The sequence below is a fragment of the Dasypus novemcinctus genome, chromosome 20 (assembly GCF_030445035.2).
Source record: "Dasypus novemcinctus isolate mDasNov1 chromosome 20, mDasNov1.1.hap2, whole genome shotgun sequence".
NCBI lineage: Eukaryota > Metazoa > Chordata > Mammalia > Cingulata > Dasypodidae > Dasypus > Dasypus novemcinctus.
The window spans coordinates 20439400-20465664 of record NC_080692.1 but is presented as its reverse complement, the minus strand read 5'-3'; the positions used below and the strand labels follow the sequence as shown (position 1 = coordinate 20465664).

Here is a 26265-nt window from a genome sequence, read left to right as displayed (position 1 = left end):
GCACTTTGTGTTGGCCAGCAGGAATTTTGCACCCTTCTCAAGTGCCAGGCAAATGCCCGTTGGAATGATCACACTTCCTGGGAAGTGCCAACTAGATTCAATTAGGGCTCTGGCGGGGGTGGCCCACCCCGCAGGTGCTGCTCTGTTCACGAGCAACGAAGGCCTAGCTTCAGCGTGGGGCCAGGCCCGGGTAGCTGATAAGGCTGTTCTGAGGCTCAGACCAGGTCTGGCCTGAAAGCACGTGGAAGACATGTGCTCCCCGCACAGCCCACAGGGGCTGGGGTTGGAAGGATGGCATCCTGGAGTGAGGACAAAAAGAGAAGTCTTGTCTTGACTCCCTGCAGCCACCCTGACACAGAATTATGGCCTCATCAATCCAGAGTTGAAGGCTGTCTGCTCCACCTTCTTCCTATTTGCTGAGTAGCTATTATGTTCCAAACACGGCGCCTAGAAGAAACCTGACACATAACAGATGCTCAAGAAATGCTTGCTGAACGAATGAGCTGCGAGAGGAATGAAGGTGGGCAGAGAGGGCCTTTGAGAAGAGATCACAAACTCATCATTCTGACTTGGGTTCCTGCTGCAGGTGTGCGGCTTTCTAGGCCTTAATTTCCTTACCTGTAAAATGGGGTTACCTCATTGATGTGCTGTGAGGATTAGCTGAAATAACACATGTAAACCTCTTAACAATACCAGGCACATACTGAGCGCTCATACTTGCTGGCTGTAGAGAACTTATCAGGCCGGACAAACACAGCACTGATCACAGATGCCATCCACAGGCCCTGGGAACATGGGCTTCTCTCTCCTTTTCCTTTCAGCCGCCTGGCCAGTCTGCCGGCCTGAGCACGTCCCCTCCCTCTCCACCTCACCTCTCCACAAAAACGACCTCCGCGGTCCAGCCACTGTTTCCCACCTCCGCACCTCCAGGACCACAAGGGCCTCCCCTTACACGGGGGATCCAAGACAACCTCTCCACCCTGGCGGTCAAGCCTTCCCTCAGCAGGACTGCCCCACAACCTCCTCCTTGCTCTCTACTCTCCTTCACAACCCTTTGGTCCCAGATAAGTCAAAACGCTTATGACTCACAAAATGAGAATGCAGCTGCTTAGGCCGGGTGCTTACTTGTGGACCTCGGTTTGCAACTCTGTGCAATGAGGAAACTGCTCTCCATCATCTCTGGGGCCTTCCAGCTCCTGTAGTGAGGGTTCTACAGTTTGGCTCCACAACCTGACTGCAGCCCTTGTGCCCTGAGGAAATGAGGCACGACAGCCGGCCCCTCTAGTCTGTCTAAGGCGAGGGCAAGGAGATGACACCCGCCTCGGAAGATCAGTCACACTCCCAGGACCAAGGCTGCTCGGCTGTAGGGAATGGTCCCGCGGCTTCTGAGCCTCCGCGGTCCCAGCAAAGCTCAAAATGGAGAGACCCACAGCTCTCCCAGGGACGGCTTCTGGATCACCCCAAATTCTGCACAAGGGGGAGCCGTTGCCTCTGTGTGAACGGAGTTCCCAGGCCTCAGATGGAATTGGGCAATTCCGTGCCACGCCCTCTCCACTAGCGCGTGCTCGGCAGTTTCAGTGGATTTACTGGTGCTGTACTATTTTAGACGTTTGAAAAGCCACCCAATGGTCAGTGCTCTGCGCATGGGGTCCTCCCACCCTCGAGTCCCCTCAGGGTTCCTTTCGTGGGCCAGGACCCCTCCTCCAACGGGCAAGAGGAGGGTCTCTAAATCACACACTTACTCCCCAGGAGGAGGGCCTTTGTGCCGAGGAGGCAGAGACAGGGACATGCGGGGTAACTTATTTTAGGGGCTCTGGACCGGCGCTTACCCACGCTCCCCTGCGGCCCTCGACACCTCCTGGCTTTGCCAGTTTTCAAAATGGCTGCCAAAGAGGGGAAAATAAGAAACCTTTCAGGGGCAGTGGCTTCTTATTTCAGGCCTGGCTTTCCAAACCCCTCTAGTCAGCAAGCACCACGGCTACCCGCCCTGCCCCTGGCCCTAAAGAAGCTGAGTGTAGCTGAGGGGATGTGAACCTCGAAGGAAGGGCTGGGAGGGGACGGAGAGGGACTGGAGCCTCTTAACAACTGACAGGAAACTTAACACCAGCCCAGCTGGTGCAGGGAGCGGCTGGGGCCTATGACTGGGTCACAGGGACAGAGGGAAGGAACCAGAGGGGGCAGGTTAAGGTGTAAGAAATAGAGAAATAGGTGTAAGAAATAGAGAGGAAGTCATGTGGGAAATGAGATCGCTAAGAGAAAAATGTGAAAAGGGGAAGGGAACTGGTGGGATTTGGCTGCTAGGGGCTTACTTGCAGCCCCTGTGAAATATTACTAGGGCTGAAGGGGCCCCTGGGCTCCTTGGCAGCCAGGAACCAGGAGGGGGCTGTCTCAGGCACCTGATGACCAGAAACAGCCACTAACAGATGTCAGGAGGAGGAAGGGTCTTTCCCCAGCCCACCACACACACCAGGGATGCCCTCATCGGGCCTGGAGCACAGGGAAGGCCTGTAGCTCAAGCACCTGTCAGAGCCACGTGAAGCCCCTGTTGTGGCTTCTTACCTGGGGATCCCACAGACGCGTGAGGTTTGGGTACAGGTAAAACTGAATTCCTTGGGCTGCCCCGGGCAGCGTTACCCCTCGAATTAACAGGACCACCAGCATGAGGTAAGGGAATGTGGCCGTGAAGTACACCACCTGGCCAAGGGGCAGATGAGAAATAAGGAATTGTGAGTGAAGAGGGAGCAGCTGAGACCTAAGCGAGCCAGAGGCAGAAGCGCCCATCCTCTCTTGCAGCTCCTCCCCTCACACCCGCAGCAGCCTCAGTTGCTCAATACCCTCTCTGGTCTTGCAGCCACAACCTCCCCTTTCCCTCCCTTTCTCTCTCCTTCCCTCCAGCTTAAAGCATGCACTCTCCTCCCTGCCCCATATTCAGGAAATATTTGTTGAGTGACGGGATGAACTCAGGCATTCTCCCAGCAAGTATGCTTGGAGCTATGGCAAGGGGTGTCAGGTATGAGAAGATCTGTGACACACGATCCCTGTCCTCGCAGAGTGTAGGAGCTTAGCACAGCCAGGCAGCTAGATTAGTGGGGAAGCCTCGTCAGAGACCTCCAGGACAAGAGCCCACAAGAGCTCAGAATGCTCTTGAACACTTCATACACTCTAGGGCAAGGAAACCCCCAGAAAGCTAGAGCTGGTTCAGGGTCATTTTGAGATTAATAATCTTTAGTAGAGTTCTTTTTCCTTAGATGCATAAAATAGGGAGCAATAACTGGTGTAGACTTTGCAGCATCCCCACCCATATGATATATGCCAAGATCAAATTTCTCTGGAGGTGTCCTTTGATTTCATTTACCCAAATACCAGAAGTATATGGGCACCAGTCCAGGAGAGGCACTGAATCAAGGACAGGAGCCACAGAAAATCTTTGCTGGGCTATTCCTTCCCATCCCCAACCGGGCCACGGCCTGGGGAGCCCTGGATGACCAAGGTCCCTGTGAGGGCAGGAAGACCTGGGAAGGTAGGGGAAGAAGCTCTCCCACACAGACCTTGCCCGTGGACTTGACCCCCTTCCAGATGCAGAAGTAACAGATGACCCAGGCGAGCAGAAGGCACAGGGCCAGCTCCCAGCGCAGGGCCCCCAGGTGCTGGATGCCATCAGAGATCTTCAGGACCCGCCTCCTGGGGAGAGAAGACTTGAGCCTGGCTCCACCTTTGCTGCAGACCTCAGTTTTGTAGCCCATATCTTGGGTTACAGAGCCAGACCTCTGCAGAACTCCTTCCCAAAGGTTTCCCAGCTATTCACGCTCTCAGATTCATGAGGCTATCCTTTGCCCAGAGATGGAGGTAGGTATCCAGGGTGGCAAATATAAACTTTTCCCAGGTAAGTAGGATCTGGGATGCTGGGTACTAACTTAACCTGGGGATGGAGGGGCAAAGCACATTTTCTCAGCCAGGGTTTTGGAATGCTTTGATAGGAGGAATCAGTCCTGGAGAGGAATCAATATCTTGGGGCTAAGAGGCACCGCATCTACAGCTGAAGAGAGAAGGGCAGTTGGGAGTGTGGATACACATGTATGTTTAGGCGTGTGCAGAGGGAAGGGCGGGCACAGCCCAGTAGAGTTGCACAATTCTCACCTCTGAAACCAGTCCTGCATTACCCACAAATGCAGGCGCACCATTAAAAAATCACTTAGATGACGGGGCCACCAAAGGAGCAAACAAAAATCCTTTCCTTGCTGTCTGCCGAGTCCCTGCTGTGTGAACCCAGTCCCATGCTCTTCTTTCGAACACAGGGTCCACAAGGGGAGGGGGAAAGCATCTCACTTACTCCCAGAACTCGATGACAGGGGAGGTGGCATTCTCAGAGGTCACATTCAGGGAGCCATTGGTCCTCTGGAACTCCACACAGTGCACTACCCATGGGAACCAGCGAGGGAAGAAAGGGAAAGATCATTGGTCAACATTTGGCATGGCCAGGGAGAAGAGGGTGAAAATTTAGAAGGGTGGGAAGTGAGCTATCCAGAAGGAACCAGGCTTAAGTTGTCTGTACAAAACATTTTAACATCAACGCACGGACCTCACTCTCTCCCACATGCTTTTTTGGGTTTATACATGCTTGGGTAAATATCCTTATTTCAGCATTATCAGATGGCATTAGAAAAGATGTTCCGCGTACCATCTGTTTCAAAGTATACGAATATTTCTAGGTAACTGTCCTATATAAATTCACAACCTTTGAGGAATGATGAGAATACTTTCCAGGGAAGTGATGGAGCAGAATGGCTAAAAACACAGGCACAAGGTCAGAAAGCTCTGGTTTAAATCGTGACCCTCCAGTTCTCAATTGTGTGGCCTTGGTTAAGTTAAAGCTCTGCTCTCTAAGCTTTGCTTCCCTCATCTCTAAAATGTAGACAATAACAGTAATATCCATCTTGTAGGATTGGTAGGAGAACTAAGGGACAACAACAAAAAAATAATGAAAAGTGTTCAATAAATGGTGGCTCTTGTTATTTGTATATCATTTTGGAGTTTCATGAAGTGTTTTCATTCTTTTTTACATTTTATTCATACAATAATCCTGGGAAGTATTAAAATGATAATGTTTCCCCCACTGAAAGAAGAAAATGAAGCTTCCTTGACATAGCCTGTCATCACTTCTAAATAACTAAGCGAGAGTTAGAGGCCAGGTCCGCAATCATGCAGGTTTGTGGTGGATCGAGTTGTGCAGCCCAGTTTGGATGTGTTCTTGACGGTGTGCATTCTGGTGGGTGTGGACCCTTAATAAATAAGCTCTCTTGAAGATGTTACTTCAGTTAAGGTGTGGCCCAGCTGAATCAGGTTGGGCCTTAACCCAGTTTCCTGGAGGCCTTTATAAGCAGAACAGATTTCAAGTACGAAGAGAGAAAGCCAGGGGAGCAGCCAGAAACTGGAAGTTAATGGAATCCAGAAGAGAAAAGAGAAGACACTGCCAAGCAGCAGAAAAGCCAAGGACCAGGATCACCAGAAGCCAGCCCCAGCATGCCACAGTCTTTGGGTAGACCTCAATTTTGGACTTCTCCTAGACTCAAACCATGAAAGAACAAATTCCTGTTATTTCAGGCAACCCATTGTATGGTTGTGTTCTAGTTGCTGGGAAACTAAAACTAAGGTCCAATCTTCAAAATATTTAGAGTCCAGCTCTTCTCAGTACCACCACCATCTATCTCCCTGAGGCAGATCACCATCATCCATGGTTCCTAACTGGCCTCCAGTTTCTACCCTTGCACTCCTACTCTGTTCTCAGGTCAGCAGACAGGGTGACTTTGTTAAAGCAAAGTCACTTTATGTCATGCCCCATCTCAAAATCTTCCAATGGTTTATCTATCCCACTCAGAGAAAAAAAGCCAAAGTCCCTACAGTTGCCTCTAGGACCCTATACAATCTGTCCCCACCACCCTGACTTCATCTCCTGGGCTCTTCCCCACCCAATACCCTCCGCTACAGCCACACTGGGCCCCTTGCTGTTCCGTGGACTCACCTCAGGGCCTTTGCACTTGGTGCTCCTCCTCAGGCCTTTCCTGAGCTCCTATTTAACATCATAAACCCCATCCCTAAAACTTCCAATACCCCCTCCCAGTTTTACTTTTCTCCAAAGAACTTACCACCATTGAACATGAAGCTTATTATTCATTTATTTTGTTTTTGGTCTATCTCCCCCCAGTAGAATGTAAGCTCCATGAGGGCAGAGCCCGAAGTACAGGAGGAGCTCAATAAACCTGTTGAGTGATTGAATGCCAGTCAACCCACTCTTTTCACTAAGCTGTTTTCCTTGATGCTTCAACACATCTGAGAAAGCATTTCACCATAAGAAGACAGGATATCCTATACTATTTAAGATACTGCACTCCGAGCAAAACCAGACTTATAGAGCATCCATCTACCATATAGGAGGTCCAGGGTTCAAACTCAGGGCCTTCTGACCCGTGTGGTGAGCTGGCCCACGTGCAGTGCTGATGTGCACAAGGAGTGCCATGCCATGCAGGGGTATCCCCCATGTAGGGGAGCCCCATGTGCAAGGAGTACACCCTGCAAGGATAGCTGCCCCGTGCGAAAAATAGCGCAGCCTGCCCAGGAGTGGCACCACACACACGGAGAGCTGATGCAGCACAATGACGCAACAAAAAGAGACACAGATTCCTGGTGCTGCTGACAAGAATGCAAGTGGGCACAGAAGAACACACAGAGAATGGACACAGAGAGCAGATGGGGGTAGAGAGGAAGGGGAGAGAAATAAATAAATAATAAATCTTAAAAAAAAAAACAAAACAGACTTACTAGGAGATATGTCAAAAATGTCAAATAGCAAGACTCAGGTAGTGAATTTGCCTCAGAATTGTCTCAGAGACTCACAATGAACCCAAAGGCAGAGAGGCTAACAAGGCCCTGAGGCAAAGCCTCTAGATCACCAAAAATTCCCAAAATATTTACAAGTGAAACTTCACTGAGATCTGCACAAAATCTTCACCATCTAACAAGCTGGCTGTCAAAGGTTGACTCCAGTGCACACAGATGTAATGTATACATACATAACAGTACATACACAAATACACACATATGTAAAGGAAAGAAAATTATAGAATAAAACGGATTTTAAGACTTGATCCATTCAACAAATATTCTTAGGGTGCGTATGATGTAACTGGCACTGTGCTAGGCACAGAGGCTACAGAGATAAAGACACCCTTTTCCTTCAAGACCTTGCTGGCTAGGGGGGAAACCAGACCAATAAGAACACAGAAAGTGGAGAAAGTTCCACAGCAGGGCCAGGGGTCAGCGCAGGTTCTGTCAGATACGTTTGAGAAGAACCTAAAGCAATCTAAGGTGTTTGGGGAGCGTCTTTCCAAGATTTGACTTTGCACTTGAAGGATGGTGATGGGATGGACATTGTAGAAAGCAAGAGGGGTAGAGGATGAAGTAGGAGGAGTGAGCAAGGGCCAGGTCATAAAGGGCCTTGCAGACTATGCTAAACATTTCAAAAATGTTGTTCCTTGGCAAGTAAAATGTTCAAACTCCAATAGAGAACTGAGTAACTTATCTGGTGAACAAGAAAGAACGGATATAACAACACCCAAGTTCAAAAGGGTAGGATCTCATTGACAGGCACTGAAAGATCTTTGGACAGTGTAAGTAAGATGTAGCGCTGAGAACCAAATGGAAGTGTTCAACGTACTCTCCGTCTGCCTTGTCCAACAGGGTAGCCACTAGCCACATGTGACTCTCTAATTAAAATTAAATAACATTTTAAAATTCACTTCCTTGGGTGTACTAGCCAAATATCAAGTGCTCAGTAGCCACATGTGGCTAGTGGTGACTGAACTGAATAGCTTCCATCATCACAGAAAGTTTTTCTGGACATCACTGCCCTAGATATTTTTTTAATTGTTACTTCAATACTTCACATTCAGTAGATCTGTTGCCATGAATAGCCCTTAAGGGAGTCACATGTAATCATAAATAAAAGAGAAAATCAGTCGCCAATATGAATTTACACTGGTGACACACAAAACAAATTATTAAATCCAGATGAACTGTGATTTTTGAAAGACCTAAAACAGCATTAGTAAAATGACATGAGAAACAAACAAACAAACAAACAATATATACCTATATCAAACAAAGCAGATTTCAAATAGAAATAAATGGCTAAACTACATAAAAAGAAGTGAGTTCTATTTGCATAATACACAAATTGAACATTTCTTTTAAAAGACTCTGACACTTTGCCTATGATGCAGGTAAATTCTAGCTCTAACCCTTTATTTCAATCCTACCACTCCATGGTCAAACTGGCAGGTTACTAGTGTGTCCTGAGTTAAGCGTGGGAACTGAGTTGCTTGGGAAATGGAGGCAATCCCAATCCCAATTAATGCGGCAGAGCAGGAGGAGAAGGGGGACTCTGGGGAGATGGTCTTACCTGTGTTCCATTCGTGGTGGCAGCTTCCCCAGGGAAGGTCGGTGGTGAAGCTGCTAAAGAGGTAGAAGAGGGCCCAGGCCAGGACAATGATATAGTAGAAGGTGAGGAGGATGGCAATCACCTGGGAGGCATAGCCAATGCCTGCGGGGGGAACACTGCAGAATTGGGCCAGGAACAGTGGACAGACTCCTCATACACTGTCCATCCCGTTTAGGAGAGACACCAATAATGAATGTGCCCCCAAATTAGTCTGATATAGAACAGAAATATATAAACATAATTTAGAAGCAGGAACAGACAATTCACATAGGAGAAAACACAAATAGCAAATGAACACCCTTAAAAAATGTTCACCCTCCTGAATAATTGTAGGTGTGCAAAATGAAACAAGAGTGAGATACCAATCTGCATCTCCAACCCTAGTGAAATTTTTTACAAAGGATGTAACACAGTGGTTACCAAAGTTATCTGCATATTAGAATTACCTGGGATACTTAAAAATTCCAAAGCCCAGGCCAGACCCCCAACCAATGAAGTCACAATCTCTGGGTGCAGGGCTCAGGCAACAGGTTTTGTTTGTTTGTTTGTTTTTTAGTATATTTGCTGCCAAAGCAAGCACCGCAACAGGAGGTTCTGAAGTTCCCCAGGGGATTCTGATGTGCAAACAAGTTTGGGAATCTCTGATACAACTCGGAGTTGTTGAAGCCATGGGAAATATATATTGTGGGTCAGGATGATGCTTCCATAGGACAGTTTAACAACCCAGATCAAGAGACATCAGCTTGATTACCCATTTGACCCAGTGATCCTAATCCTGGGAATTTATCCCACAGAATTAATATCAAAAAATGAAGAAAAGTACCTGAACAAAAATGCATGATAGTTTAATTTTAAAACTTTACAAGTAATTGAAAGTAAGCCAAAGCCCAATAACAGAGCACTGCTAAGTAAATAAGGATACATCTGCTTGATGGAATTTTATGTAATTATTAAGTGATGATTGTGTAGAAAATGGAAAATAACATAGACTGAAAAACAAAGAGCATAAACTTTGAATATTCTATATGTATATATATATACACACACATACATATATATATAAATTCTATAGATAGAAGAAGAAATATTGAAATAAAATACCAAAAACTGGAAACAACCCAATGTCCTTCAATGGGTGAAAGTTAAACAAACTGTGGTGCATTCGCACCATGGAATACTGCTCAGCAATAAAAAGTAATGGATTACTTACAACAACCTGGATGACTCTCGAGGACATTACACTAAATGAAGAAACCCAGTCTCCAAAGATTACATACTGATGGTAGTCATCGCAGCACAACATTGTAAATGTAATTAATGCCACTGAATTGTACACTTAAAAATGGCAAAAATGTATGTTACATGTTACCACAATTTTTAAAAACTTTACATCTTCTATGATTCCATTTATATAACATTCTTGAAATGGCAATATTATATAGAAAACAGATTAGTGATTGTCAGGAATTAGGGGTGGGGAAGAGGGGAAAGAGGAGTGTGACATCTTGGTGATAATGGAACAGTTCTGTATCTTGACTGTAGCAGTAGTTACACGAATCTACACATTTAATAAAGTTACACAGAATTATACACACAACTAAGTACAAGAAAAACTGGTGAATTCTGAATAAATTCTGTGGATTGTACCAATGTCAATGAGCTGGTTTTGATATTGTACTATAGTCAGGCAAGATGTTATGATTGGGAAAACCGAGGGAAGGGTACATGGGAGAACTCTGTACTATTTTTGCAACTTCCTCTGAATCTATAATTATTTCCAAACAAAAAGTTATAGAAGGACATTAGAAAAATTGGAATCTAGAATGTGAGCTTTATATCAATGTTAAATTTCTTGAACTTGATAACTGTACTTAAAGTAATTACATAGGTGAATATCCTTTTCAGTAGGCAATGTACATGGAAGTATTACGTATTCAAGGAGTAGGATGTGTGTAACCTGATCTCAAATGTTCAGAAGATAGGTAATAGACAGATAGATAGATAGATAGATAGATAGATAGATAGATAGATAGACAGACAGACAGACAGACAGACAGACAGATAGATAGATAGATAGATAGATAGATAGATAGATAGATAGATAGATAGATAGATAGATAGATAGAATGATATGGCAAAGGTGGCAAAATGTTAAAATTGGTGGGTCTGAGTATTTGGAGGGGCGGGGGTATGCTGGAGTTCTCTGTATGGGTGTGTATTATCAGCTTTGCACACTACACATTTAACCTAAAGCCTGTGTCCCAGGTTTTCCCTTGTCCTCTGATGGACCAGGTGATTAGCTCAGTTAGCAACCCACATACAGAGGGTTCAGCAGTTTTGTCTCAGTTTCAGAACTGCTGATAATCACCTGCTAGTCATTGCAAGTAAGGTTTATAACCATGACTCCAGAGATGCTAGAATCAGGCACAGAGCTACTCACCCTCAAAGATAGGGCAGATCTTCCTCCAGGCTGTGACGCCTCCCTGGCTAGTATACTGGCCCAGCGCTGTCTCCAAAAGGAAGACAGGAATGCCACAGGTAAAGAGGAAGATGAGGTAGGGGATGAAGAAGGCACCTGTGGGTGGGAAACAGACTGTCCATTACCTGGGACATCCTCCTGTTGGCCACAGTCACCTCCTCTATTACCACCCCATTACCACTGCCAGTCAGAATTCCAGGGATGATGAACATGCAAAACTGCAGGGACAACTGTCTAGATTATCTGGAGCAATAGGAGGGATCAAGAGTTTTCAGGTTACCTAGGACCTACTCAGTCCCATACCTTTTTCACTGTGAAGTTTCAGTCTATACCTACCAAGCTTTGCTCCCTATCAAACATCAATTTTTGCCTAAATAACACATATCTTGTACCAATAGCAAGGAGCTAATTGAATAATGGATATCCAGAAGCATGAACACAGCCCACAGTCTAAAATTTTTTCAAGGAAGTGATTATTCTTACTGTCAAATGGGGATTCCTAGCAGGCTGAAATCAGAGTTCCCCTTGGAAATCTTTTCTACTTCTGTTTTCACAATCATTAGATGAGACAAGTCTACTAGTATTTTCTCCACCATGAACCTTCTTCTGCTGGCTGGGGCAAGGAAGTTCATAGGATAGAGTGCCAGAAAAGAAAGAACTTCACAGAGATGGAATTCCAGATAATCTGCTGAGGGTCCCCCTCAAGCATTGAACTGAGTACTGATGAGGAATCTGCTTGAGGCAAGGGAAAGAGCCACCCAAAAAGATTGAGTAATGGTGCCCAGAGCTCACCCAGAACTGGAAAGAGTGACTTTTCCCACCAGCCAGACTAGATAACATCAAAATTCACAAGGTGATGGGTAGAATACAAAGGTACTTTATCAGTTGCAGGAAATAATTAGCCCTAGGCTGGTTTTGCCTAACAGAACAGATCTTAAAAGCAAGACCCAAAAGGATCAAGCAAGTTCATCAGTCTCAGAACGTAACTCAAGACTATTTATAGAAAAAAAATCTCACAACCAATAAGGCAAAAATCACATAATCTGGCATCCAATTAAAAATTACCAGGCATGCAAAGAAGCCTGAAACTATGACTCATAATGAGTAGATAAATCAATTGAATCTGACCCATAACTGCCACTATGTTGGAATTAGCAGATGAGAACATTAAATTGATTTTTATACCTGTATCTTCAAAAAGTTATATAGAGACATGGAAAATATTTTTAAAATACTCAAATCAAACTTCTAGAAATGAAAATGACAATGTGGGAAACGGACTTGACCCAGTGGTTAGGGCATCCGTCAACCACATGGGAGGTCTGTGGTTCAAACCCCGGGCCTCCTTGACCCATGTGGAGCTGGCCCATGTGCAGTACTGATGCACGCAAGGAGTGCCATGCCACGCAGGGGTGTCCCCCGCGTAGGGGAGCCCCACGTGCAAGGAGTGCACCCGTAAGGAGTGCCACCCAGCACGAAAGAAAGTGCAGCCTGCCCAGGAATGGCGCCGCCCAGACTTCCCGTGCCACTGACGACAACAGAATCGGACAAAGAAACAAGAAGCAGCAAATAGATACAGAGAACAGACAACTGGGAGCAGGGGGCAGGAATTAAATAAATAAATAAATCTTTTTTTAAAAAAAGAAAATGACAATGTGTGAGATGAAAAATGGGATGGGATTAATGGCAGATTAGACATAGCAGAAGAAAAGTTTAGTGAATTTGAACAATGGCAGTAGAAATCATTCAAAATAAACACACAGGAAAAACAGTTTAAACCCATTGGTCAAAGAAGAAAATTTTTTTAAAGTTTTGTTTTGTTTTGTTGGGGGTAGGCAAGGGAGTAAGAGGTTAATTAAGGGAAACGGACTTGGCCCGGTGGTTAGGGCGTCCATCTACCACATGGGAGGTCTGCGGTTCAAACCCCGGGCCTCCTTGACCCATGTGGAGCTGGCCCATGCTCAGTGCTGATGTGCGCAAGGAGTGCCCTGCCATGCAGGGGTGTCCCCCGCGTAGGGGAGCCCCACGCTCAAGGAGTGCACCCCGTAAGGAGAGCCACCCAGGGCGAAAGAAAGTACAGCCTGCCCAGGAATGGCGCCGCCCACACTTCCCGTGCCGCTGACGACAACAGAAGCGGACAAAAGAAACAAGATGCAGCAAACAGACACAGAGAACAGACAACCGGGGGAGGGGAGGGGTGAGTAAATAAATAAATAATCTTTAAAAAAAAAAAAGAAGTTAATTAAGAAACAAGAAAATGAGAAAAGTACACAGTCCAAGGCATGGACTGTGGGTATGCTACAGAGTGCCTAAAAGGTATCTTTAACTGAATTAGATGAAAATACAACATATCAAATTTGTGGGGTGCTGCTAAAGCTATACTTAGGGAGAGATTTATAGCACTAAGCATCTATTATAAAAGAAGAAAAGTCTCAAATAAATTACCTTAGCTTCCACCTAAGAAATGAGAAAAGTAAAACAAATGAATCCCAAAGTTAGTCAAAGGAAATAATAAAGTTCTGAGTGGAAATCAATGAAAAATGGAGCATAAAAATAACAGATAAAATCAATGAAACCAAAAGCTTCTAATCAGACCAATCAGGAAAAAAGAGAGAAGACACAAATTACCAATATCACAAATGAAAAAAGTATCACTAGTATGGATTCCATGGATATTAAAAGGATTATAAGGAAATATGAGAAATTTTATGCCAATTCCTTGAAACCACAAATTACCAAAGCTCACTCAAGAAGAAATAGATAACTTGAATACCCCTTTATCTATTAAAGAAATTGAATTATTGGTTAAAAACCTTCCCACGAAGATAATTCCAGGCCCAGATGACATCAGTGGTGAATTTTACCAAACACTTAGGGAATAACTAATACCAATTCTGTGCAAACTTTTTCAGAAAACTGAAAAAGAGAGAAGGCTTATGCTTTCCAAATCATTCTATGAGGCTAGCATATGCTGCAACAAACAATCAGAAATTGAAGTTTAAAAAACAATACCATTCACAATAGCACTTAAAAATATGAAATACTTGGGAATAAATCTGATTATAAATGTGAAAGATATGTACACTCACAACTACAAAACATTGCTGAGAGAAATTAGAGATTTAAATAAATGGAGAGACATAATATGTTCATGGGTCAGATGACTCAATATTAAGATGTCAATTCTTCCCAAACTGATCTGTGGATTCAATGCAACCCATCAAAATCTCAGCAGACTACTTTGTAGAGATTGACAAATTGATTCTAAAAATCATATGAAAATGCAAAGGACCTAAAACAGCCAAACAACTATGAGAGAGAACTAGTTTTAGGCTTAAAACTACTTGATTTCAAGATTTATTATAAATCTACAGTAATCAAGATAATGTGATATTGGTATAAAAAATAAACAAATCAGTGGGACAGAATAGAATCCTGCAATAGGCCCACACATATATGGGCAACTAATTTTGCAAAGGTATAAAGGCAATTCATTGGAGAAAGAAGAGCCTTTTTGACAAAATCATGCTGGGACAAGAGGATATCAATATGTGAAGAAAGAAAAAAAAAGAATTTTGATCCATACCTTGCACTATATACAAATATTAACTCATAAGGAATCATAGACCTAAATGCAAAACCTAAAACTATGAAACTTCTAGAAAAAATAAAGAGAAAACCTTTGTGACCTTGCGTTAAGCAAAGATTTCTTATATATGACACCAAAAGCATAATTCATAAAAGAGAAAATTGATAAAATGGACTTCATTAAAATTTAAAACTTCTGCTCTTCAAAAGACACTGTTAAGAAAAGGAAAAGACAAGAAACAGACTGGGGAAAATATTTGCAAAATGCATATTGTAAGAAAACAACTCAATTTTTTAAATGGGCAAAAGGTTTGAAGTCATTTCATCAGAGACGATATTGAGATTACAAATAAGCACATGAAAAGAGAATCAACATCAATCATCAGTAGAGAAATGCAGATGAAAGCCACAGTGAGATAACATTACATACCTACTAGAAAAAAATAAAAAGACTGGTCAAGTATTGGCAAGGACGTGAAGGAACTGGCACTTTTATACACGGTTGGCAGGAAGGAATGTAAAATGGTACAAATGGCTTTAGAAAACTGTTCGGCAGTTTCTTAAAGTTAAAAGCACACCTACCACGTAATCTAGTCATTCCACTTGAGGTATTTACCCAAGGGAAATGAAAGCATATGGTTATACAAAGATGTGTATACAAATGTTCACAGCAGTGTTACTTGTAATAACCAGCACCTGGAAACAATCCAAACATCCATCAACAAGGGAATGTATAAACAAACTGTGGTGTACCCACACAATGGAATACTACTGAGCAATTACAAATAATGAGCTATTGACACATGCAAAAATACAGGTGAATTTAAAAAAATAAATGCAGAGTGAAAAAGTCAGATGAAGAGTACATATTGCATGATTCCATTTACATAAAATTCTAAGAAATGCAAGCTAATGTATAGTGATAGAAAATTGATCAGTGGTTGCCTTGGAATGGGGGAGCAGAAGCTGGAGAAAGGCTTAGAAAATGGCAGGAGGAAACTTTGAGGAATGATGAATATGTTCATTATCTTAATTGTGGCAATGGTTTCATGGGTGTATACATATGTTCAACCTTATCGAATTGTACACTTTAAAATGTGCAGTTTATTGTAAGTCAGTTATCCCTTAATAAAGTTTTTAAAAACAAAAGTTAGGGAGTGGGTGTAGCTCAGTGGTTGAGTGCCTGCTTTCCATGTACGAGGTCCCAGTTTCCACCCTGAAACCTCCTAAAAAAAAAAAAGTTAATGGGGAACAGCATTCTCCAGTTCTTCGGCTTTAATCTACACATTCATAATTGAGATACTGAGGGGCACACTCAGTTATCCCACGGGCAAAGAAATGAAGATCGTAGACAAGCCTAATAAGTCCATAAATCAATCCAAGGCTTGTTGGACAGGAGGGGGAAATTAGGGCAGAAAGAACCCAGTAGGTGATATGAACAGTCGCTGCTGAGAGCTAAAACATTCTACAAAGGCAGTCATCAACCTAGCCCAGGCCCCTCCCATCTTTATGCTGCCTGCTCTTTCCCAATAAACCAAGCCAATGTTTAACTGTGGTGCGTCCCATGATCAACTCTGCTCGCCACCTCCTCTGCCTATTTGGGCACCTACGCAGCATGCCCCAAGGGACAAGGTCCACACCAGGCGGGGCTGCTGGGGTCAAGGGTGGGATGGAGTCCAAGAGGAACTCAGCTGCAGGACAGAGTCCTGTGGTGCACCTGCCTCTTTCCCCACCCTAGTCACCACCAAAACATGGAGTTAGTCCTGGAGTTGGGGATGGAGGGATGGGGTGTGCCCAGTGACCTGCTCCCCCATGTCCCCATGCTAATCTCCTTCCCGAAATGCTAAAATGTGCTGGCATTCTTCTTCTTTATGATGTAGGAGAGACCACAACCCTATCTTAAAAAGGAATCATTTTGCTTGTCACCCTTCCCAAAAGGAACACACGCTATAGTGTGTTCCAGCTAATTTTTAAAGATATAAACTGTAACTATTCCACATAAGCAGCACAAGAGTGAACACATATGAATAGTCAAATGTTATAATTAATATTAACCTGACCAATAGTGAGTATTGAATAATTAACTAAAAAATGGCAGTGAGGGGAAACGGACTTGGCCCAGTGGTTAGGGCATCCGTCTACCACATGGGAGGTCTGCGGTTCAAACCCCGGGCCTCCTTGACCCGTGTGGAGCTGGCCCACGTGCAGTGCTGATGTGCGCAAGGAGTGCCCTGCCACACAGGGGTGTCCCCCGCGTAGGGAGCCCCACGTGCAAGGAGTGCACCCATAAGGAGAGCCACCCAGCATGAAAGAAAGTGCAGCCTGCCCAGGAAAGGTGCCGCCCACACTTCCGGTGCCGCTGACGACAACAGAAGCGGACAAAGAAACAAGACGCAGCAAATAGACACAGAGAACAGACAACCGGGGGAGGGGGGGATTAAATAAATAAATCTTTAAAAAAAAAATGGCAGTGAATTGTCATGTACTACTAAAATAATGATTACTTTTATACAAAGAAAAGAAAAGTGCCTCTAATTTCTCTTAGTATCTACAAATAGCATCAAGGCTAGTTTTTCTTGCTACCAGGTACCATTTAATCCTCTTTGCCTTGTTATCCCCATTCTCTCTGTCTCTTTCTCTCTGAGGTTTACTTTGTTTCTGCCCTTCCCCCACAGTCCTTCCCCTCCAAGGTCCCCATTTCTGAGAGGTCCAGCTATGGTACCTTCTGTTGTGCCTCTCGTGGGGACTCCTGATATCCTGGGTGCTGAGGAAATCAGTCTGCTGGCAGCCAGGGTCCCAGGAGCTGGAGGGGTCTCAGCTGAAGGTCCAGCTGTTTGGGAACTGAAGATCAGAAAAGAGGAGGGCTCAGAGCAGGGTAAGAAAGAAGGGGGTTCCTGTCCTCAGACAAGTACAAGTAACCTCTGTTTTTCAGCAACCTGGCCTTAGAAATAAAATGGTTGGTAAATGATCTGCTTTCATCGGGCCTGAGACTAGCAAGCAAGTAATTTAAATTCCCTCCTGGCAGTGTCGAAGCATTTTGCCAAAACCCTCTCCTCCCACCTTCTCCCCACTTAATTCTTGGGTTATCCAGACTGTCCCCATTCCCCATGGACAAAGCTTTAGCTGGAGAGTCCCAGGCGGAAGATCATATTTTCTTTCCCCTCCAGGGGGCTGAGAGTGGAGGGCTGGAGAAATAATTGAACGTGGAGTAGTAATTTCATCTCTTGCCTGGATTTCTGTAAGCCTCGTTCTCCTAGTCACTCACTCTGCCCCAGGCTCACTTGCCCCCTTGCTGCTCCTCCAACAGCTCAAGGGATGCCACCACCACCACACTAGACGCACTGGGCGCTCTGTTACTACTTTGCAGCACTCATTCCCTTATTTCCACCCAGGAGTGAGAACACTAAAAGAAGAAATGAACTTTGCCTGCTCCTGCATTTTGCCCAAATCACCCCATATTTATTATTTCCAATTCTTCTTCCCACCCACCTGCCACCATTATTTTAAACCCAAACTTGTATCTTAAACTTCAGTCTTCACCCCCAGGTACTCCACTGTGATCAGTTTTACCAAAGTCACCAGTGACCCCCATGTTGCTAAATGCAACAATCCTCATTTCTTAACTTTCTTAAACTATCTACAGCATCTGATGTAATTAAACTATCCCTTCTCCCTCTCCCTGATATAATTTCTTTACTTGATTCCAAAACACTTCTTTTTCATGGTTTTCATCCTACTTTTCTGGTTTCTCTTTCTCTGTTTCCTTTGCTGGTTCCTCTTCTTCTCCCAGACTCTTTAATATCTTTCTTGTCTTTTCTTATTCTGTTAAAACGCTAGTGACCCTTAAATTTATGTGTCAAGCCCAGATCTCTCCCACAAACTCCAGACTCATGTTTTCTATAGCCTAGTTGACATCTCCACTTGGATATCAAATAGATATCTGAAACACAGCACTTGAGTTTCTTCCCACAGCCTTCTTCATCTCAGGCTAAAATTCTTGGCTCAAGCAGTTGAGCACCCACCACCCACATGGGAGGTCCCAAGTTTGGTTCTGGTGCCTCCTAAAGAAAACAAACAATGAGCAGATGAGCAAAGACAATGAGCAAAAACAACGAACAGACAATGAGCAAACAATGAGCAAAAACAAACAAGCAGGGGGGTGAATGTGGTTCAAGCAGTTGGGTGCCCACCTACCACAAAGGAGGTCCTGGGTTCAGTTCCCAGTGTCTTCTAAAGAAGACGAGCAAGATAGCAAGCTAATGCAACAAGATGGCATGGCAAGCTGATGCAATGAAGAGACATAAGGAGGAAACTCAATGAGAGACACAACAAGCAGGGAGCAGAGGTGGCTCAAGTGATTGGGCAACTCCCTCCCACATGGGAAGTCCTGGGTTCAGTTCCTGAAGATGTAGAGAGCACACGATGAACAGACACAGAGAGTAGACAGTGAGCACAAACAATGGGGATGGAGAGAGAGAGAGGAGAGGAGAGGGAGAGTGAGAGAGGGAGGGAAGGAGGGAGAGAGAGAGAGGAAAAGGAAAGAAAGGAAAGGAAGGGAAGGGAAGGGAAGGGAAGGGAAGGGAAGGGAAGGGAAGGGAAGGGAAGGGAAGGGAAGGAAAAAGGAAAGAAGCAAACAATAAGAAAACAGATGAGGAAGCCAACTCAGGGGAGCCGACGTGAGTCAGTGGTTGAGTGCCAGCCTCCTGCATACAAGGTCCTGGGTTCAATCCTCTGTCCCAGTACCTCAAAACAACCCCCCAAAAAAATCTTGGAATCATTCTTGACTCTCCTTTCTCTTATAACTGTTGGCTCTACCTGAACATCCCAGATTCTGGAATCTTCAGATCCTGGACCTTCATCTGGAACCTCTCCACCCACCTGGACCCTGGCTTCCAGCAGACTGAGTTCCTCAGCACCCAGAATTCCTGGGACTGGAGTGCCCAAGTAAGATGTACAAGATCTGACCACTTCTCATCACCCGCACAGCTACCACTCTGGTCTCAGCAGCCTTTGTCTCTTGCCGGGACTTCTACAAGCCTTGTAGCTGGTCTACTTCTCCTATCCACTCACTCTGCTCCAGGCTCACTTGCCTCCTTGCTTCTCCTCCAACAAGCCAGTTGGCCTCTTGCTTAGAATCATTAAGCCAGTTGTTTCCTCTCTCTAGGACGCTTCCCTCCCCCCACCCCAATAGCCACATGGCCAACTCCCTTCCTCCTATCAAGCCTTTGCTCCAACGTTCTCAGTGAGGCTCACCCTTACTACTATGATTAAAATGACAACCACTGCCACGCACATTCCTGATCCTCTTTACCCAGCTCCGTTTGTTCTTTTTCCATGGCACTCCTTAACTTCTGATATACTATATAACTTACTTATCTAGCACATTTGTTGGTTATTGCCTGACTCCTTCCTCTAGAACATAAGCCCCATAAAGACAGGAAATTGGTCTGTTCTGTTTCTAAATGTACCCAGGCGTATGCTAGTGCTTAGTAAGTATTTGTTTTGAGTGACACAGTCAGAGTCAAGGCTTGGATGGCTGTACCCTGGGGTGAGCTGACTGACACTGGAGACTCCAGAAAGCCATTAGGAGGCAGATGCTTGGTAGTGCCAGACAGCAGGGAGAAGGTTCACCTAGGAGATGACTGGGACAGTCACCCCTCCCCTCCATCTCCCTAAAAAGCCTACCTGCTGCCTCTGATTTAGATGGGCTTCTTTATGCTACCTTCTCAGCTTCCCTACTCGCAACTACAGTTTCAACTATCTTTTTGCCTGTTCTATCATATTCTTGCCTGAGTCTCTTCTCTGTTCTGGAACTCACTTCAAATTGGATTTACCAAATGTTAAAGCTGGAAGGAACCAGAGAAGACATCACTTATATTTTGGTTTGGAACTAAAAGTAGGTTTGGAGATTGATTTCATCCCTGACCTCCCCACTGAATAAAGTCCCCAGCTCATCTACCCCCAAGCACATACATGGCTGTGTGGTGACCGTGTGAAGCTGACAAGTTACAGAAGGGCCCAGAAGCAGCCTGATAGAGTGCCATCACATCACCCGAGCAGGGTACACCTGCGACACCCCTGCTTCCTTCTCCACGCCTTGACCAGAGCATCCACATCATCCACTGGAAGCCTAAGCCCCAATCTAAGACCCATGAATTTAAATAAAATCAATTAAACCAAGAAGAAAGGGCTTGAACCGCACTAAATTATCTCTGTTATCTCCACCTTCCTTTCCTACATCAGCAACAGTGTCTCCTCAGAACAGAAACATCACTTTCTCCTTTGACAAAGAGAAGGGGGATGGCATGATTAAGTGCCAGAGTCCACTCTCCTTGGAAGCTTGTTTGGCTTGGGAGGTGTGGGGAGTTAAATGATGACAGAAAGGTTGAACTTGGGAAACACTAAAACCCAGAAAAATAGGCAGGTCTTGCTTCCATGCATGTCCCTTGGTCAGTGCCCCCTCCCTCCATTAATTTACCCAGAGGCCCTAAGGGACCCTGCCCCTCAGAGCAAACTTGGGCGCCAGTCTCAAGCTCTGAAGCCCTTCAGGACACTCCTGTCCGGCTGCTGTCATCCATCAGGGGACAGAGAAAAGGTTCCAAGTTCCTGTGTTTGATGAAGGGAAGAATTTTGGGTGGTGAACAAGGGTTAAATACAGAGAGCATGACTGGATTTCAGGGCCCCTAAAAGAGTCTCACCTATCCATTGGGATCAGTATATTGGGTGTGGGGACTCTGTATCTGGAACCAAGTAACCAGCTTAGCTCCTCATGTAGCTGCAGCCACCCTGCAGCTTCCAACTCCCTCACAAGAGCCCACGTGAAGAACTGAGGGCCATGGGCACTTGCATTTGGACCTGCAATTCCATCCAAGACATGGTCAACACATTCCCAGGCCCATCAAAACTCACCATAGAGTCCTGTGGCAGAGCTGAGAGCCAAACACTGCCAGGCAAAAGAAACAGGGTAAACCTCAGATTCACCAGCTACTTCTGTCCCCATCCCCTTCTCCTTCCCCCTGTTTAGCCCAGTGGTTTTACACAGACCTAGAAATCCCTTTCTCCCACCTCTTCATGGCATTCTCACTAATTCCCAAGCCAAACTTTACCCAATTCCAGAGGGGCTTGAGGAAAGCAGCTCACCTCCTAATCTTGCAGCCACGTGATGAGCTAAGCTGGTTACTTGGTTCCAGATACAGAGCCCCCACACCCAGGTTGGGCTCCCAGATTCATGGTCATGCCTTGGACTAAGCCCATCCCGTCACTTCACTCTCTGAAAGGAAGGTGCTCAGCCCTAAATTCCTAATCAAACATGTGGCGTCTCCAGGGCTGGGTAAGAAATGAGAAGGCTTCCTTTGTTCCCTCCCAATGCAATCGAGCAAAGTCCTGTGATTTCAGGCCACTGGCCAGAAATTCCTGGGGAAGAAGGATATATCAGCCCATTTCCATCCCTCTGGAAACAAGAGTTAATTTCCAACCCAGGACCCTCCCCAATGGCCACAAACTCGACACCAAGGCTCTATGGGCCTAGAGCATTTCTCTTGGTGTTCTCCCCAGTCTTTCCCCTCCACTGTGTGTTACATGTTTTTTCTCTCCAAAATCATTGGTCATAGAATGACAGCAAGACTTGAGTTTCATGAGTCTGGAGGCCTTCAACTCACCTGCAAAAAGGTACATGTCACATTGGAGGACCCTCTAGCCCCTGTGGCCCATGAAGTTATTACTCCACTCAGCCGTTCCCTGAGTGGTCTGCCACTGTTGTCCCTTCCCTTCAGCCCAGGCTTCAGCCTCACTACAATACCAGACCTGGGTGTCCCTGTAAGCTCCACCTAGCAATGAAGAGATCCTTCTAACTCACAGGCAGCCAGAATGCTTCCCCAGTGCCCAGGAAAAGACATGGGATTCCCAGCAAGTAGGGTAGTATAACAAAATTACAATTTCTGCAGTTACCCCAGGGAGCTACAATGGAGGCAATGAGAAGCCAATGAAGACATAATAAATAGCCATGGTCAATGCTCCCTGCCCCCATATGCTCTTACAGTGGTAAATTTTAAAAGAAGAGTCATTAGCGTCAAAGGTTATGATCTGTTGGGGTCAGGGAGTGGATGGCTTAGGGTATGTCATGGTGCCAGCAGGCCAAGGCTAGGGAGTCTCAAGACCACAGAACAGTTTGGTATCAACAGCAGCAGCAGCATAGCTGCCATTGTTAAGCACTTTATACACATTCTCTCTAATCCTTACAAAAACCTTGAAAGGCAGGTGTTATCCCAATTTACGGGATCAGCATTTGAGGCTCTGAGGGTTTAAGTAATTTGGCCAAGATCTCACAGAGAGTAAGCAGAGAGAAAGAGCCAGAATCCAAATCCTGATCCACCTGGTTCCAAAGCTGGTACTTATATGTCTATGATGCCTGCTGTAATAGAAAGAGCCCTAGGAAAGTCGTTTAATTTTTCTAGGCTTCAGGCACGTGCAGAGTCCTTAATGCCTCCAGCTCCAGGATTCTATGCATCTATGGGACTTCCCCAGTGGGGCAGTAAGTGCAGGAGGTAGAGACAATACTCCTTCCAGGGTGGTTTGCAGTGGTGCAGTCACTCTCACCTCCCCCATTTTTGTAGCAGAGATAGGGAAATCTCCAGACGTTTCCTAGACCGACGATCTCCCCAGCCACCGAGAGCACAAACTCCATCTTGTTGTTCCAGTGCCCCCGCTCCAAGGTGCCATCTTCCTCTGCCTTTTCCAGTACTGAATACACTGGTTTTGTCTCTCCATTACTGGTCGTACCTGAGACCCTGCTATCCATCCCACCTGGAAAACAAGTGGGATGTTCTTTTACCATTGGGGACCCAGGAGGGAAAGACCTCCCTTCCCTTCACCAGCGAATTCACAGAAGAATAAATGCATTGCATGAGGGTGAATTCTATGCCCTGGGCTGTAGGTCCATGTTCTCTTAGCATCTCTTACTGGTAGAGGCTGGGGCAATAGCTGCTGAGCATCTATATTCCTTTCCTGTTTCAGGAAGAGAGCAGTGATACTGATAGTGAAGCACAGATCAACTATGCAGATTCCATTGCACAGGTGCTCTTGGGTGGTGGACATAGGAGAATTCACACAGCCCTGGGTTGCCATTTTTTCCCTGCCACCCTACAACTAGCCTTCTCTGTGTGATATATGCTTCTGGTTGTCTACTCTGTATGCTGAGGACAGTAGAAAGGATGAGATTTTCACATCCCTAGAACCAGCAATTTCCTTTTGTAGGAATTTACCCTAAGGAAATAATTGTGGCTGTGGTAAATGATTTTGCATTGAAGATGTCCATCAAAACATTGTTTTTAACAGCATAAAATAGAAAGTACATAAAAATTCAACAATGGCAGATAGGTTAATATATTATGGCATATACATATAATGGGCTGTTATACAATCACCAAAAATTGGATCACAGAAAAAGAGTTAATGAAACAAAAAGGTGTTCACAAGATATGAAGTAAGAACAGTTGTAATACAGTATGTACAATGCAAGCATGCTGGTGAAATATTTTATAGAGTGATTATGTGCATTGGAAGATTAGGATATGCACCAAAACATCTCTCTCAGTGGTTGGCTTATGAAAATAGTTTCCTAATCTGTATTTTCTGCATTATCTTCAAAGGGCATGCCTTACTTTTGTAACATGAAAACAAGGCCAGTTTTGTGTTGTTGTTTTTAAAAATCCTTCCAAAGGAAAGAGAAAGGATGAATGGGATGGTTTGAATAAGGTGAGCGCATCTTTCCAGGTACTACTACCTTTACCTCTCTCTGAAATCAACATAAGAGAAAGGTGAACGAAGGGCTCTTTTTCTTTTTTGGAGACGACAAACATAGGAATCTGGTACAGTATGAGAAGACAATGTAAAATGGATAAAGAGCCATGGTCCTAAACCCTTCTAGACTCCTATTGGGATTGAGGGTAAAACTGGACATGGCTCACATTTAGTGAGCAAGTACTGAATACATACTTTACAAAAATTTGTTTCTTTTCATTCTTACGACAACCCTGGCACATAAGCAGGGTTACCTCCACTTTATAAGAAAAGAAGCTACAGCTCAGACAGCTTAAATAGCACAAGTGTTTCACACAGTCACTAAATTGTAGAGCCAGGGCTTGAACCCACTCTGTCCCTGTCTTTCATTCACCTCACTTTGATCACACTGGCTGCCTAGGTTTATCCACATGTCTAATATAAGCCCCTTCTAATGACTCTCCCTAATTTTATACAGTGCCTTCATTTCTGAACACGTTTTTTCTACACCTCAGGAAAAGTTCATCTTAACAGAACTTTCTTATGCGGAGCCCCACCTGGCCACAGACTCTCCTTTGGCTCTGCCTCCCCAGCTAAGCTATCAAAAGGATCCAGAAATTGAGAGAGAAAGTCAGTAGGCACATTAGCTTATTCGATAAATTAGGAAATGGGCTCCAAAGTGTGTTTGAGAGCTAAGAAGGAAAAACCCAAGAGAGTTTCTCAGCCCTTTTAAGAAGGTTGTCTAAGTCTTGTGCTGGTTCTGGACCATCTTCCCATGATGGAGAGCTAGCTCCCTTTTCTTCTTCATCTTCTCAGATCCTGGGAGAAACGGTAGCCCTTTCCTGGATGTCTTAGGCTCATTATAGTTGCTTCTCATAGGGCAGAAAGGAGATGAGCTGGAGAGTCACACAAGCCTGGGTTCAGATCTTAGCTTTGTCCCATACTGCTGCCTGACTTCGGGGAAGCTAATTAATGACTGTGAAAGTGCTCAGCTGTAAAAGTGGGAATGAGTATGTACTGAGCTATAAGGATTACATGAGGTTGTCTATATGAACACATTTACTAGGATAACAGAAACTCAAATACTTATTTTTCTTCAGTCCAGTCCAGAGCTGTTCATTGTCTCATTTCAGAGAAGGGAGCCCTCACTTTCTTGGAGTTAAATCGAAATGTCTTTCCTCTCAGCTAGGGTTCTCTTTCTTCTAATCACATTGTCCTTAAGTCAATAGCCACTAGTGTCAGTAAGTCAAGGAAAACACAGTTTTAAGTAAAATAGCATATCTAGTCTTTTCCTATGCATATATCAATGTCAGGACCATATTTTCTAGTTATGGATCAAAAACTCCTTTGGTTTAAGTACTATGGATTCCACCAATCTGCAGTCTGAGACTCAGAAACAGGGAAAAAAGGAGAAAATATTACAAACCTTGATGAAGTTGCTGCCAGAGGTCCAGTCAGGGGGGGAAAGAATTATCTAAGGGGAACAGGGGAGGTGCTGGCTATATAAAGTGTGGTTCCGCACGCTTCTGCGGCTCTTGTAATTCTAAACTTGGCCCAGCCCACATTCCGCCTTCCTGCTTCCCCCTCCCCTGTCCCTCCCTCCCATCAGCCACCCCACAAGCCACACACGAGTGATCTCACAGCCTGGACTGGGTGTGCACACCCTGGCAGGTCAGGCCAGTTGCCTGTGAGCTTATTAACATCGAGCTCCCTTCCCTGAGCTCACACGCTCTCCCCTCTTGCTGCCTTCGGGGTGTCTAGAGAGATCCTTCCTGCCACCCCTTTCTCCAACTCAAAAGCTCGTGTAATTCCATCAGGAATAGGTGTTTCTTTGGTAAGGTGCTGTGCAGATTCATTTCAAAGTACATCTTTTTACAACCCCCAGATATCGGTTCCTTCGAGGGCTAAAGAGACCCATGGGAGTTAT

The 26265-nt window shown here is 44.9% G+C and overlaps 1 protein-coding gene across 2 annotated transcripts in view; it reads right to left on the bottom strand.

Moving 5' to 3' along the window:
- Window positions 1-25883, bottom strand: part of SLC6A13 (solute carrier family 6 member 13) — a 37394-nt gene extending 11511 nt beyond the window's left edge. For both annotated transcript variants that reach the window (XM_004457677.3, XM_004457678.3), the window contains exons 1-7: window positions 25765-25883; window positions 23157-23363; window positions 10935-11069; window positions 8456-8596; window positions 4331-4415; window positions 3549-3681; window positions 2560-2694 (exon numbers count right to left, since the gene is read on the bottom strand). In XM_004457677.3, coding sequence (XP_004457734.1) covers window positions 2560-2694; window positions 3549-3681; window positions 4331-4415; window positions 8456-8596; window positions 10935-11069; window positions 23157-23358 — 831 coding nt within the window. In that variant the 5' untranslated portion in view covers window positions 23359-23363; window positions 25765-25883. The remainder of the gene's footprint in view (window positions 1-2559; window positions 2695-3548; window positions 3682-4330; window positions 4416-8455; window positions 8597-10934; window positions 11070-23156; window positions 23364-25764) is intronic.
- Window positions 25884-26265: the final 382 nt, after the last annotated feature.